General features: G+C 31.5%; 1 protein-coding gene across 1 annotated transcript in view; it reads right to left on the bottom strand.

Annotated features, from left to right (window-relative positions):
- Nucleotides 1-211: 211 nt before the first annotated feature.
- The window catches only part of LOC143235632 (ubiquitin conjugation factor E4 A-like), a 21,347-nt gene continuing 8,707 nt past the window's right edge, over nt 212-12,851 (bottom strand). The window contains exons 2-6 of the mRNA XM_076473863.1: nt 9,151-9,264; nt 6,413-6,658; nt 4,734-4,892; nt 1,388-1,545; nt 212-680 (exon numbers count right to left, since the gene is read on the bottom strand). Of these exons, the coding sequence (XP_076329978.1) occupies nt 563-680; nt 1,388-1,545; nt 4,734-4,892; nt 6,413-6,658; nt 9,151-9,264 (795 nt within the window). The 3' untranslated portion in view covers nt 212-562. The remainder of the gene's footprint in view (nt 681-1,387; nt 1,546-4,733; nt 4,893-6,412; nt 6,659-9,150; nt 9,265-12,851) is intronic.

The raw sequence follows: 12,851 nt of genomic DNA, 5'->3' as shown, positions 1-12,851 counted from the left end.
TTTGGGAGAAAAAAAGAGAATACTAGAATAAAATTTAATGTCTATTAAACAAGACCTTTCATCATAATGAGCTAATGTAGATATCTCAATACAGCTACTGGAAATGGCAAAATTTTTAAACAACTTGTACGAGTACCATAAAGATGGAACAAATAATAAAAATCCTATTGAAAAAACTTTTCATCCAAAAAGTAATGGATAACTCTCATCATTAGTTTTGTAATACATTTTATTTTCATTAATGGCAGGAAAACACAGCTTACAACAAAGGATGGCAATTTCATCATTTATTTTACCAGAAAAACGTATGCTTGTGCTTTCACAGTGGAAGTAAAGCAGACATGTTGATATACAAACTATACAAGAAAATTCTGATAAAAACTCTGAATGATCCACAAGTTTTAAAACTGCTTCATTTATTTATGCTGAGCTTCATACAGTCATACTATGCTTTCAACTTTTTATTGTAATTATTAAGATGCATCTTAAATTCCTAGTAATTGACAAATAATTTCTGTACAATTTAAAAAAAAGTAACAATTATCTATTATCCCTAATTATTTCAGGAAGAAATATTTCTCTGTTTCTTTAACCATTCTTCAATTTTCTGCTTCAGTTCAGTGTCCGGTGTTACCATGTCCATTGACAGGGGTCTGCGATTAAATGGATCAGACTGGTCACTGAAGGAAAAAAAACAACAGGATTTGATAACATTTGGATATCTATACATGAAAGTTAACTAATTAAACAATATCTAATCACTAAATGTTCATTCATAGATATATAGATGCAATTAAAGTTCCAAATAAGCAAATGTGATTCATATTTGGAACCAAAGAGACATTATTTATACCAGTGGTAGATAAGTCAGTTACAATATTATTTATTTGAATAAATTTTACTAAAATTCCAAAAAAGTGGTAAACCAAAAATAGGTTAAACAACCCTAACAATAATGATAAAAGTTTATCAGTTATTACAAGAACCTACAAATTAATATACGTACAAGGTTTGTTTGTTTTTGAATTTTGTGCAAAGCTACACGAGGACTATCTGCACTAGCCGTTCCTACTTTAACAATGTAAGACTAGAGGGAAGGCAGCTAGTCATCACCATCCACTGCCAACTCTTGGGCTACTCCCTTTACCAACGAATAATGGGATCCACTGTCACATTATAATGCTCCCATGACTGAAAGGGTGAGCATGCTTGGTGTGATGTGGATTTGAACCCATGATTATTAAATTATGAGTCAAGCACCTTAATCACCTGATCATGCCAGGCCTTATATAAAGGTAAGAATTTGAGAATATAATATTTTAACAAAAAGTGATCCTACAGAATAAGAAACCAGAGATTTATCAGCCAAGTTCCAGCTTCAACCAACCTTAGCAAGTGCCGAGCAATTGTTGATCTATCTACTCTTACTCTGGAGGAGGGAAGTATTACAGGATCTTCCATCAAAGTGCTCATGATTGGATCCAAGAATTCTTCAGGTGCATCTGCTGTCACTTCATCGTCTCTTTTCTGGTCCATAGCAAATTTCTGTGAACACAAGAAACAGTAAAACTTGCCTGAATATTGAAACAAAAGATGTTGAACTATAAACAAATTATTTGAAGATACCAATGTTAATATATTACCTATATGTGCACCTATCATATTGAATGAAATTTTTGTACTTAGCCAATAACATACTAATTACTGTGAAATTTAGTCATTTAAGATAAATAGTCCATTTCAGTTTTTAAATACACAGTTTGATATTACTTGCTCAAAGTTATTAACAGCTGTTGGACATGACAAAATCTGCTTATGTATCAAAGAGGTTTGTTTATATTTCACTAGCATGTCTGAATACTAATTATTGTCACTTCCCTAGCATCTGAAGATTGGCATACTTAAGAATACTTTATACAATATATTTTGACAACTTATAAATTAATTGCAACCATATTGGAAAATGATCAATTATTGTTGTAAGTCATGAACTTAAAAAAAACAATAATACAGGATTATTTATCGTTCAACATAAACACTTGTTACCCAATCACACAAAATAACTGTAAAACATTTACAGTATTGTGCAATTAATGTTAGGACAAGAAAAATATTTTGTCATGATTTTATGGCACTATTCTTCCATGCTATTATACAATGTAAATTTCAACAATCCCTGTTGACAACTGAATGAATCAAGTCGAGAATACTTATCATTCTTTATAATTCCCATATACCAAGGGTATGTCGTGGAGTTCAGCTTGAATGAACATACTGATCAAATTTTGGCATATGATATAACTGTCATGGTACCACATGCAGTGTCTTAACTAGACTGAAAGAAGCTAGCATGTGGTATCAGCATGTGATAGAAGAAATCAGTTTAACAGCACTCCACAAATAAACCTTGATAAAGAAAGCATTTACCAATATATATTAAATTTTACTGTCATGCCACAACCCAAGAATCAGAGAATTCATATGAAAATTTTACATGATACAGACTGGACTCTAAAAAAATTATTGTAGAATTGGAAATGCTCCCCAAACACTGTCAAGTACACCCTAGACCGCGAGATCGAGACAGGTTGATTTGAAAATAGGTAATGAAAAGGTAAAACACCTCAACTCAATTATCCTGATGTTAAATATCTTCGTTTATGTAGCTTTTGTGACTGAAGGAAGAGTGAAACGAGATAAATGACCATATACCAAATGACAGAACAGTGTCCAGATTTACAGTATTAAGGAAATTCAACAAGAATGGAATGTTTGGTTGTGTAGTGGTTTAAAAAACACCTTTACTTTAATCTCCAGATATTGTCAAGAGACTGAAATTTACTAAACAATACAAAAACTGGATTGCTGATGATTGGAAAATGGTGTTATGGAAGGAGGAGTTCCAGTTTAATAACATATTTGGTTCAAAGCATAAGTTATATGTCTGGCAGAAGAAAAGTGAAAGATATATACCTCAATGTATGGCATTTACCATAAAGCATGTGAAAGGCAATGTGATAGTTTGGGGGTGTTTTCCTGCTGAAGCAACAGAAGATACTTGCAAAATAGATGGAATAATGGACCAGTGTAAGTACCATCAGATACTGATCCATCACAGTATACCCAGTGATTTGCACACTGTTAGTAAAGAACTGCAATCTAAGAAGATGATGACCCCAAACACTCATCCAACCTATGCAGAAATTTAATTAAAAAAAGTGCAGGAGTCATTCATAACACAATGACCACCATAGTCCTGATCTCAACACAACTGGTCAGATCTAGGATTTGATAGATCAAAACCTTTGATTTAATCCTTTAAAAGTACCCTGAAACCTAATTTTGATTTTGTCCTAACACTTTTGCACAGCACTGTACATACCTTTTAAAAAAAACATACTTTGAAGTAACTAAATAAAATTAGAAGTATTCCCATACCATCAATCATTTAAGACTTCTTGCAATGATAAAAAAATGTAATTAAATATTTCAAAATTTCAATTAACAATGAAAATGATAGCAACACTTAAAGACAAATAAAACTCACATAAAAAGTACTTCATGTACTATCAAAGATTCAATCTAATAAACTGTATTTACTCTGGTGTTATATTAAATCAATAGAAATTTTCATTTCTGCTCTTTCTTAAATGTCTTTCTTTTTATTAAAGCATCAGATGAACTTTTAACAAGTAAACACCATGGAAATGTAATATACATTCCAAACATTATCTTAGACATCTTAATAACAATGGACAAACAGATTTTTATAGTTTTATGTAGTATAACAACTATTTCTAGTTGTTTTAACTAATAATTCCTTAGAAAAAAAATTAACACCTGATAAACTAATAAATGATAACCAAAATGTTCTGAAACATTCTACAAATGTGCAACCCTGCACATTTTTATTTTTTCTAGGTAAGAAAATGGTATTTTACAACAATACTTGACAAAATATTTTCAGCTATGTTAATTGTAAATTATTTTGTGTAATGCAATAAACAGCTTGAAATGTACACCTACCATCTTGGATATACAGAACATGAAAATTATTATAAATTATAATTAAATTATTAGTTTGCTTATATTGTAATAGAATTATATACAAATTTCATGTGTTTGGCTATAATTATTTGTCCAGTTTGGCTGGAAGTTTTATTAAAAGTTTGTTTGGGAATTTCATACAAAGCTACTCTAGGGCTATCTGCAGTACATGTCCCTAATTGAGCAGTGTGAGACTAGAGGGAAGGCAGTTAGTTATCACCACTCACTATCAACTCTTGGGCTACTCTTTTACCAACAAATAGTGGGACTGGCTGTCCCATTATATCATCTCCATGGCTGAAAGGGCGAGCATGTTTGGTGCAATGGGGATCAAAACCCGCAACCCTCAGATTACGAGTTGACCGCCTTTATCCATCTGGCCATGCCGGGGTCCTTTATTAAAAGTACTCCTTTTTCATTATATTTGCTACACCCAGTTCTGACAAGGCCTTTTGCTCCCCACAACATCTGGTCTCTTAAGGCTGTCGGAAACATGAAGGATATAACGGTTGAAACAATATTTACATTAGTGAAATACATGGGAATAATCTTATGATAATAAAATAAACAAGCCACACACCAGCATGACTTCATGCAACTGTTCTAAATCAGCAGCCAAAATTGACTGTCCAATTTTATGTAGTACAACTTGAGCTTGCGGAAACAGGTTTGTGGAATACGATCTACCATCTTGTATCACAGCTAGACAAAATGTTCCGAGATGTAGTCCTGTCTGTTGCACCCAAATGGAGATAAATTTTACAGATATCCTGGACCAGCTGATGAGGTTTGAAATCGTATTCTCCCAGATCTTTCACTTTCAAATTTTTTTTCTTTGGTCCAACCTGAAAGTAGCAGGTTAAGAACTGAAAATTAGGACCAGAAATGCTACTAATAGTTAGGGTACCCAGCTCATAAAAAGGTGAATTTATTTTAAATATTTATAAGTAAAAAAACTTACAAACAGTATTTTTAGTTAGATATTATTGTTACTGTGTTGACTTATTTACATCACAAGCTAATACTGATAACAATACACTAACGCATTAAATGCAACTTTTATTAAATTTTTCATCTTATATTTCCTGGGAGTTAAATGTTTTAAATTTTCAGTGTTAATAAATTTGAAACCTAAGTGTTAAGAATTGTGCGCACACTTTACTAAACAGGGCCATTTGCTATTCAGTTAATGTTTTCAGATTATTATATCTAAATAATGGTAATCATATTTTGGATTTCTATATTTCATTTGATGAACTAAAAAACATTTTTTTTTCTTTGTTTGTGATCTTTGGTTTATTTTTAATTAACTTTCACTATATTAACCCTATAAGTCCTAAGTGTCAGATCTGTGGAATCAACAGACCTAGAAAATACTTGGGTCTATCAATTCAACGGATCTATCTTATGGCTATTTACAGTAAAAGTTATTCAATATTAGATTAACTATTTAATAATTATACAGGTTCAGTACAATACATACCTAACCTTCATATTATTTGTATAAATTCTGAGCTTTGAAATTTTAAAGATTTGCGAGATATTTTTTTAAGAAACCATTTAAAATACTTCCCTTTCTAAGGGTTTTAATTTTTACACAAAAAATTACATAAAATAAAATTTTAGTTTTAAAAAGCTACAAAAAGAACAATAAAAACTCATAAAAGAAAAAAAACTGAACATAAATGTTGCTATTCAGTGGTGCATGTTGAAATTAATTGCAAAGAGAAAAAATATATTTCAATTTATTAATTTAAAGTATTTTGTTTTTAAAAATTATAGAAATGATTAGTAATATTTTTCTGAATTGTCTTAAAATTCTGTGAGGCGACTTTACCCCTCAAGTCATTGGTGAAACCACTCAAGGAATTTAAAATGAATAATTTGCTCACTAACTGGGGACAACAAGGTTAAAAAGGATTTTCTTTTTTAGCACATACAGTATCTGGTGAGAGTTTTGAAAGGGTAAAGAATATAAAAAAGGCCAATATCAATGTCTTCAAAATGTAAGAATTATGTTCTTTAACACTTTGTTAGTCACTGGTATGACTGAACAAAATATGAAATGAATGACATTATACACTATACTAACATATGAAACTCAATATTCTGGGCTCTTTTGAAATGTGGACTTTTCTCCTTTAGGACAAATGTTCCTAGTTTACTCCTGAAGGAGAAAGGTCCACATTTTTGTAAGTGCTCAGATTATTGGGCATCACATTGTGTTCAGTTGATCTGTTGAACCCACGTGTTTTCCTGACACGTGACGACTACACATTACACTTACATAAATTACTTAGTTTCTAAAGATAATTATCACCTAACAGTTAAAGAAACCTGTATCAGGAAAAAAATAATGACACACCAAGTGTAACAGGAAGTAATTCAGCATAGAGGCAATGCGATGAACCATTGAAGGATGACAAAAAATTGAGGTAATTTCCGATGTCAACCACTTCAGAGTGTAGATAGTTTCATTGCTCATAACATTATGAAACCTGGCCAGCAGACCAAGGTGGTGAAAGTTTTCTTCATTTTGCTGTCGATAGTTAGTTGGAAGAGAATTCCAACTGTCTCGTTTTATCTGCAATTCTTTGATTTTAGCCATTAACTGAAAAAAGAGAATTGTGCAGTAATATCATTATCCTGAGTGTGAATGCAGTTAAAACATTTATACAAGTGATTCACTTGAGCCTAACACCTTTGCTGAACAACACATTAATAGTTTTCCATTAATAATACACATGTGGAAATATAGTCTTTCAGTTTCATTCATCACAGAAATAGTCTTAAATATTCTAGGATGAAGAAACAGTTTATCAAATTAAAGTAACAAGTGTACAGAAAATAAAAATTAGTTCTTTACAAGCAATAGATTGTACAATAGATCTATTTTCTCAGTGTAACATAGTTAATTAGGTTAGTGATTGTATCAAATTCAGTAAATTACTTTTCATCTAAATGAGATTCAACATTACTATTAACAATTTGTTTTGTATTTTGTACAAAGCTACTCAAAAGTTACCTGCACTAGCTGTCTCTAATTTTGAAGTGAAAGATAGAAACAAGGTAGCCAACTCATGGGCAAATCTCTACCAATGAACAGTGGGATTGAAGTAACACTTACAGCTAAATCAGTGAGCATGTTTAGTGATGGGGCTTAAGTCCACAACCTACAGACTGTTAGTTGATCGCCCTAATCAGCAGGTAAATACCAACAGAAATAGTAATAGACCCATGCAAACCTTTTGAGATCACAATAATAAAAAATCAAAACTAGAATAATAAGAAAGCATTAGTTGTGAAAGGCAAATTTCTCACAGCCTCCACTGTTTCAACTATATAGCTGGTCCAAAGAGCTCTTGAATGAGTGAAAAGTATGGTTAACAATAAACAAAATGAATACAGTGTGGATGGAGCACAATTATTATACAGTCTACTAATTCTTGAAAATTGCTAAGGGACTGTAATAAGTCTGATACTAATATCTTATGACAAGTACAATTTCAATGATATTTCACAACTTCTATCAACTGACTTACATAAAGTGTTCAGATTGTTACTGTTTGTTGTATTCCACCTGGGTGTAAGAACTCTGGTTTAAGAAACATGCAGTGTAAGTAGTGGATGTGATATAGTGTGGTTGGAACATTATTATTTTACAATATAACTCTCGAAACTTTCTAAGATACTATATAGAGAATGTAGCGTCTTAAAACGTAACGTCTTATGACAAGTATAATTATGCAATTTTTATAACAATAGCATAGATAAGTACACTATCTGTCTGTCTGTAAGTGCATATAACTGCATAAAAATCAAAATAAAATTATAAAAAAGCAATCAATGATACTTTAATGATTCAGTAAGAGTTTACATCACTTCCAAAGTATTGATTATCTAACTTCTAATCAATTTTTAATAAATTAAATACTATAATTTCCTGGATAAATGATAACTTATCAACGTGCATTAATTTTTATATCTATTCATACTAAACAGCTTAAAGTAAAACTAGGCAATGCTATGACTGAAAAGTACAAACAATAACAAATATTTACTGCTATCAAATAATCTAGCAATATTCAATGAGTTGTAAAAAAGATCCAACCGTGATAACAAGAAACCCACATGAATCAAAAATGCATCTTGGAATGGTTGGTATGGGTATTAACACTTTTACTGATAAGGAGAGAACATTTTGGTCTTCTTGGGTCATTTTCTGGTTAATCTGAAGATGATATAAGGAGGTCAAAACATTGTTATCTGCTTTATTTTGGATAAAGTGTTATTACCCACACCAAAAGTTCCACTTATTTCAAAGCATTTGTTAATACATATACAACATTTTGTTCAGTTAAAAAAACTTTTTTGAACTGAACTTTAGATGAATTCTGACTTAATGAAAATATACAGTAAAAAGCCTTTCAAACAGTTCAAAATATTTTGTCAAAATTATTTGGAAAACTAACAGAACTGCAACCTGAAGATTATTCAATCTACAAGTTTTAAAGAAAACATATGAAAAGGAAAAAACAGATTTTTAACAAAGCTTCTATTGTTATGTGAAATACACTGTTAACAAAGCTTCTATTGTTATGTGAAATACACTGTTAACAAAGCTTCTATTGTTATGTGAAATACACTGTTAACAAAGCTTCTATTGTTATGTGAAATACACTGTTAACAAAGCTTCTATTGTTATGTGAAATACACTGTTAACAAAGCTTCTATTGTTATGTGAAATACATTGTTAACAAATCTTCTATTGTTATGTGAAATACATTTTTAACAAAGCTTCTATTGTTATGTGAAACACATTTTTAACAAAGCTTCTATTGTTATGTGAAACACATTTTTAACAAAGCTTCTATTGTTATGTGAAACACATTTTTAACAAAGCTTCTATTGTTATGTGAAACACATTTTAACAAAGCTTCTATTGTTATGTGAAACACATTTTTTAACAAAGCTTCTATTGTTATGTGAAACACATTTTAACAAAGCTTCTATTGTTATGTGAAAGACATTGAAACCTAAAAATTCAAAAGACACTGTTGTGGTGAAAATATATTTTGAGAGTATTCAAATAGTTTCACTCACTAAAAGAGCTTCGTCTAAGAGAAAGATAGCATCATTAATGAGAAGGTTTATGAAACGAAGGAAGAGAGGTACTTCTGCATCTTCAACTTTCTCTTCAGCTTCTACTGCTAATTGCTGTTAGAGAAACAAAAGAATACAAAAAATTGAATGAAATATGATACGGGTGTAATGTGTAACTTAAAACAAGTTAATATTGATTAATAAGATAGTTTATCAAACTGCAGAATAATATTGTACTCAAGTTTTATTTTCAGATGTAATAATATGGAAACTTAGTGAAAACAAAATTTCAGATCACATACAATAAAAAACATAGCAACTAACTTATGAAAATTTAATAACACTATATATATATATGTTGAAAGAGAAATTTCAGTGTTGTGTGTTATTTAAAACCATGTTAAATATTTTAAAACTAATAAATATGTAAACTGGTATATATATAACTGAAGATAATGAACATGACTTGATAAGAAATTATAAATATAAAAACATAACAAAAAATGCTTCATGTCTGATTTTTAAGGTGGGAAAATGATAAAAATAGTGTTAACCCCTTTTAGAGGGATAGTAGAACCTTGATTAAAGAGCACCTTAAAACAATGGGCACTGTGCCATTATGGGCAAATTTGAAATTACAGATTAAAGGCACTGTCTTTAGTCTTTTTTTCTACAACAGTAGTCAGTACAGCAACCAGTTATTTTTTTATGCCTGTGTTGTGTGCCCTAAAACTCCAAACATCCCAGAATGACAACCAATATTTAAACACTTGCAATGTTTAATGGATTAGTTCTGAACCCTATACTGTAATAAACATCCTCTCAGATTCAAAGTGTAAACTTATTACCCTGAGGAATTCTCACTGCAGACACTGTCAGGCACATAGACTGATAAATTTTACACCATGCTATTGGAGCAGGGGTCAAGTCAGCTTATTTCTGCACATGTGCTTTGTTGCTCTTGAAGTATTTTCTGACATCACATAAACAGTCTAATAACACAAGATGCAATTTATTGCCTTATTTTCAGCAGATTTCTGTCACTGAGAGTAAAACAAACACAGAAAATAAATGTGAAATGTTTAGCAGTTGAATCTCTGAAGTGGAGTACTGAGAAACTTTATTAATAATAATAAAGTGAAAAGGGCAAAGGTTATCTACCCCTGAAACCTTCTGTTTACAACTCATGTACTCCTGTGTCCTGCATATACAAAACAAAATGGGGAGGGTTTTAAATTTAGAAATGTAATATGGAATCCAGCTTTGTGTGGCTCACTTTACATTATTGTTAGAGAGGGTTTTTGATCGCAGTCAGAATGGAATATAAATGTTCTAGTGTACTTGGAAAGGTAGCAGCAATGGTATAAAACAAGCTAAGGTGGTAACAATAGTCTATTCTTCATATGCACATTTTATTAACAGCACAGCACATGAACAATAAACATCCAATTCAATCATAATAAATGAAAAGACATTTAACACAAAGAAAAATAATTCTTAAGACATTACCCCTATGCTTTCTGTTGATTTCAGCTATAAAAACCTCTATATTGCTACCATAACACCACCAAAACAATTAGCTTCTCATGCAATAATACTATAACAGACATGTTAATGTTTTTCTAATGCAAGAAAACCACAATATTAACTGCAAACTTGGCTATGGTGGGTAGCTGTTAGCGAGGTTACTCAGAGCTCGTTGTGCATGTCTAGCAAGCACTCTCATGCTTATGGTGAACGGTTTCTTTGTCAATGTTGCAGTGCAGTTTACTTCACAAATGACTTGTTCTTATCCTGGAAAGTCACCAAGGAAACAACCTTTGCATTAAACACTTTTCAAGAAACGCTCACAGGAAAAAGATGTGCATGTGAAACTGGACAAACAGCCCACGCCACATTAATTCTTGTACTTAGTGTGGCACAAAATTGTCCATAGCAGATAGCATACCAAGTAAAGGTTTACATGGTGTGGAAAAACATTGTCAGCATTTTACTGGAGATATAAAATATCTATAAATGTGTTTTTAACATTACTGTGACTAAACTGTGTCAGTTACTTGCAGTTAAAGATAGATCAAGCAGAAAAGTGAAGATAAGCCTAGTTACATTTCTCTCCACCTTTATGTTTCAGAAAAGTGAAGATAAGCCCTAGTTACATTTCTCTCCACCCTATGTTTCAGAAAAGTGAAGATAAGCCCTAGTTACATTTCTCTCCACCTTTTATGTTTGAAAGTAAAAGATAAGCCTAGTTACATTTCTCTCTACCTTTATGTTTTAGAAAAGTGAAGATAAGCCTAGTTACATTTCTCTCCACCTTTATGTTTTTAGAAAAGTGAAGATAAGCCTAGTTACATTTCTCTCCACCTTTATGTTTCAGAAAAGTGAAGATAAGCCTAGTTATTTTCTCCACCTTTATGTTTCAGAAAAGTGAAGATAAGCCTAGTTACATTTCTCCCACCTTTATGTTTCAGTGAAAGTGAAGATAAGCCTAGTTACATTTCTCCTCACCTTTATGTTTGTAGAAAAGTGAAGATAAGCCTAGTTACATTTCTCCACCTTTATGTTTCAGAAAAGTGAAGATAAGCCTAGTTACATTTCTCTCCACCTTATGTTTCAGAAAAGTGAAGATAAGCCTAGTTACATTTCTCTCCAACTTATGTTTCAGAAAAGTGAAGATAAGCCCAGTTACATTTCTCTCCACCAGCATGTTTCAGAAGAAGTGAAGATAAGCCCTAGTTACATTTCTCTCCACCTTTACATGTTGTTTCAGAAAAGTGAAGATAAGCCCTAGTTACATTTCTCTCCACCTTTATGTTTCAGAAAAGTGAAGATAAGCCTAGTTACATTTCTCTAATGTGTATAAGTCTAGAAAAGTGAAGAGATAAGCCTAGTTACATCTCTCTTCTCTTTCAGAAAAGTGAAGATAAGCCTAGTTACATTTCTCTCCACCTTTATGTTTCAGAGAAGTGAAGATAAGCCTAGTTACATTTCTCTCCACCTCTTACAGTTTCAGAAAAGTGAAGAGATAAGCCCTAGTTACATTTCTCTCCACACCTTTATGTTTTTTTAGAAAAGTGAAGATAAGCCCTAGTTACATTTCTCTCCACCTTTATGTTTCAGAAAAGTGAAGATAAGCCTAGTTACATTTCTCTCTACCTTTATGTTTCAAGAGAAAAGTGAAGATAAAGCCTAGTTACATTTCTCTCCACCTTTATGTTTCAGAAAAGTGAAGATAAGCCTAGTTACATTTCTCCACCTTTATGTTTTCAGAAAAGTGAAGATAAGCCTAGTTACATTTCTCTCACTTTATGTTTTCAGAAAAGTGAAGATAACCTAGTTACATTTCTCTCCACCTTTATGTTTCAGAAAGTGAAGATAAGCCTAGTTACATTTCTCTCCACCTTTATGTTTTAGGTATTGTTCACCTTTAACACATTTGCCTAATGAACTAATTGTATGAAGTGATTTTTCACTTTCCAAAGGATTATGAATCTCAATTAATAAAAATTATAAACAAAAAAAAATAACTTTTATGTGCCTGGCTGAAGAGAAGGGACAGTATGTGGAATCACATGAAACTATGGGATACTGGATTTTAATATCCTCAAATCATCCTAACTGCAACCCTGAATGTAATTAAAAAATACAATTTGAAGTGTTTCTGTGATGCACAGTGTGTATCCATATACAACTGCAACTGA

The sequence above is a fragment of the Tachypleus tridentatus genome, chromosome 12 (assembly GCF_004210375.1).
Source record: "Tachypleus tridentatus isolate NWPU-2018 chromosome 12, ASM421037v1, whole genome shotgun sequence".
In the NCBI taxonomy this organism is placed as follows: domain Eukaryota; kingdom Metazoa; phylum Arthropoda; class Merostomata; order Xiphosura; family Limulidae; genus Tachypleus; species Tachypleus tridentatus.
This window is presented reverse-complemented; position numbering and strand designations above follow the sequence as displayed.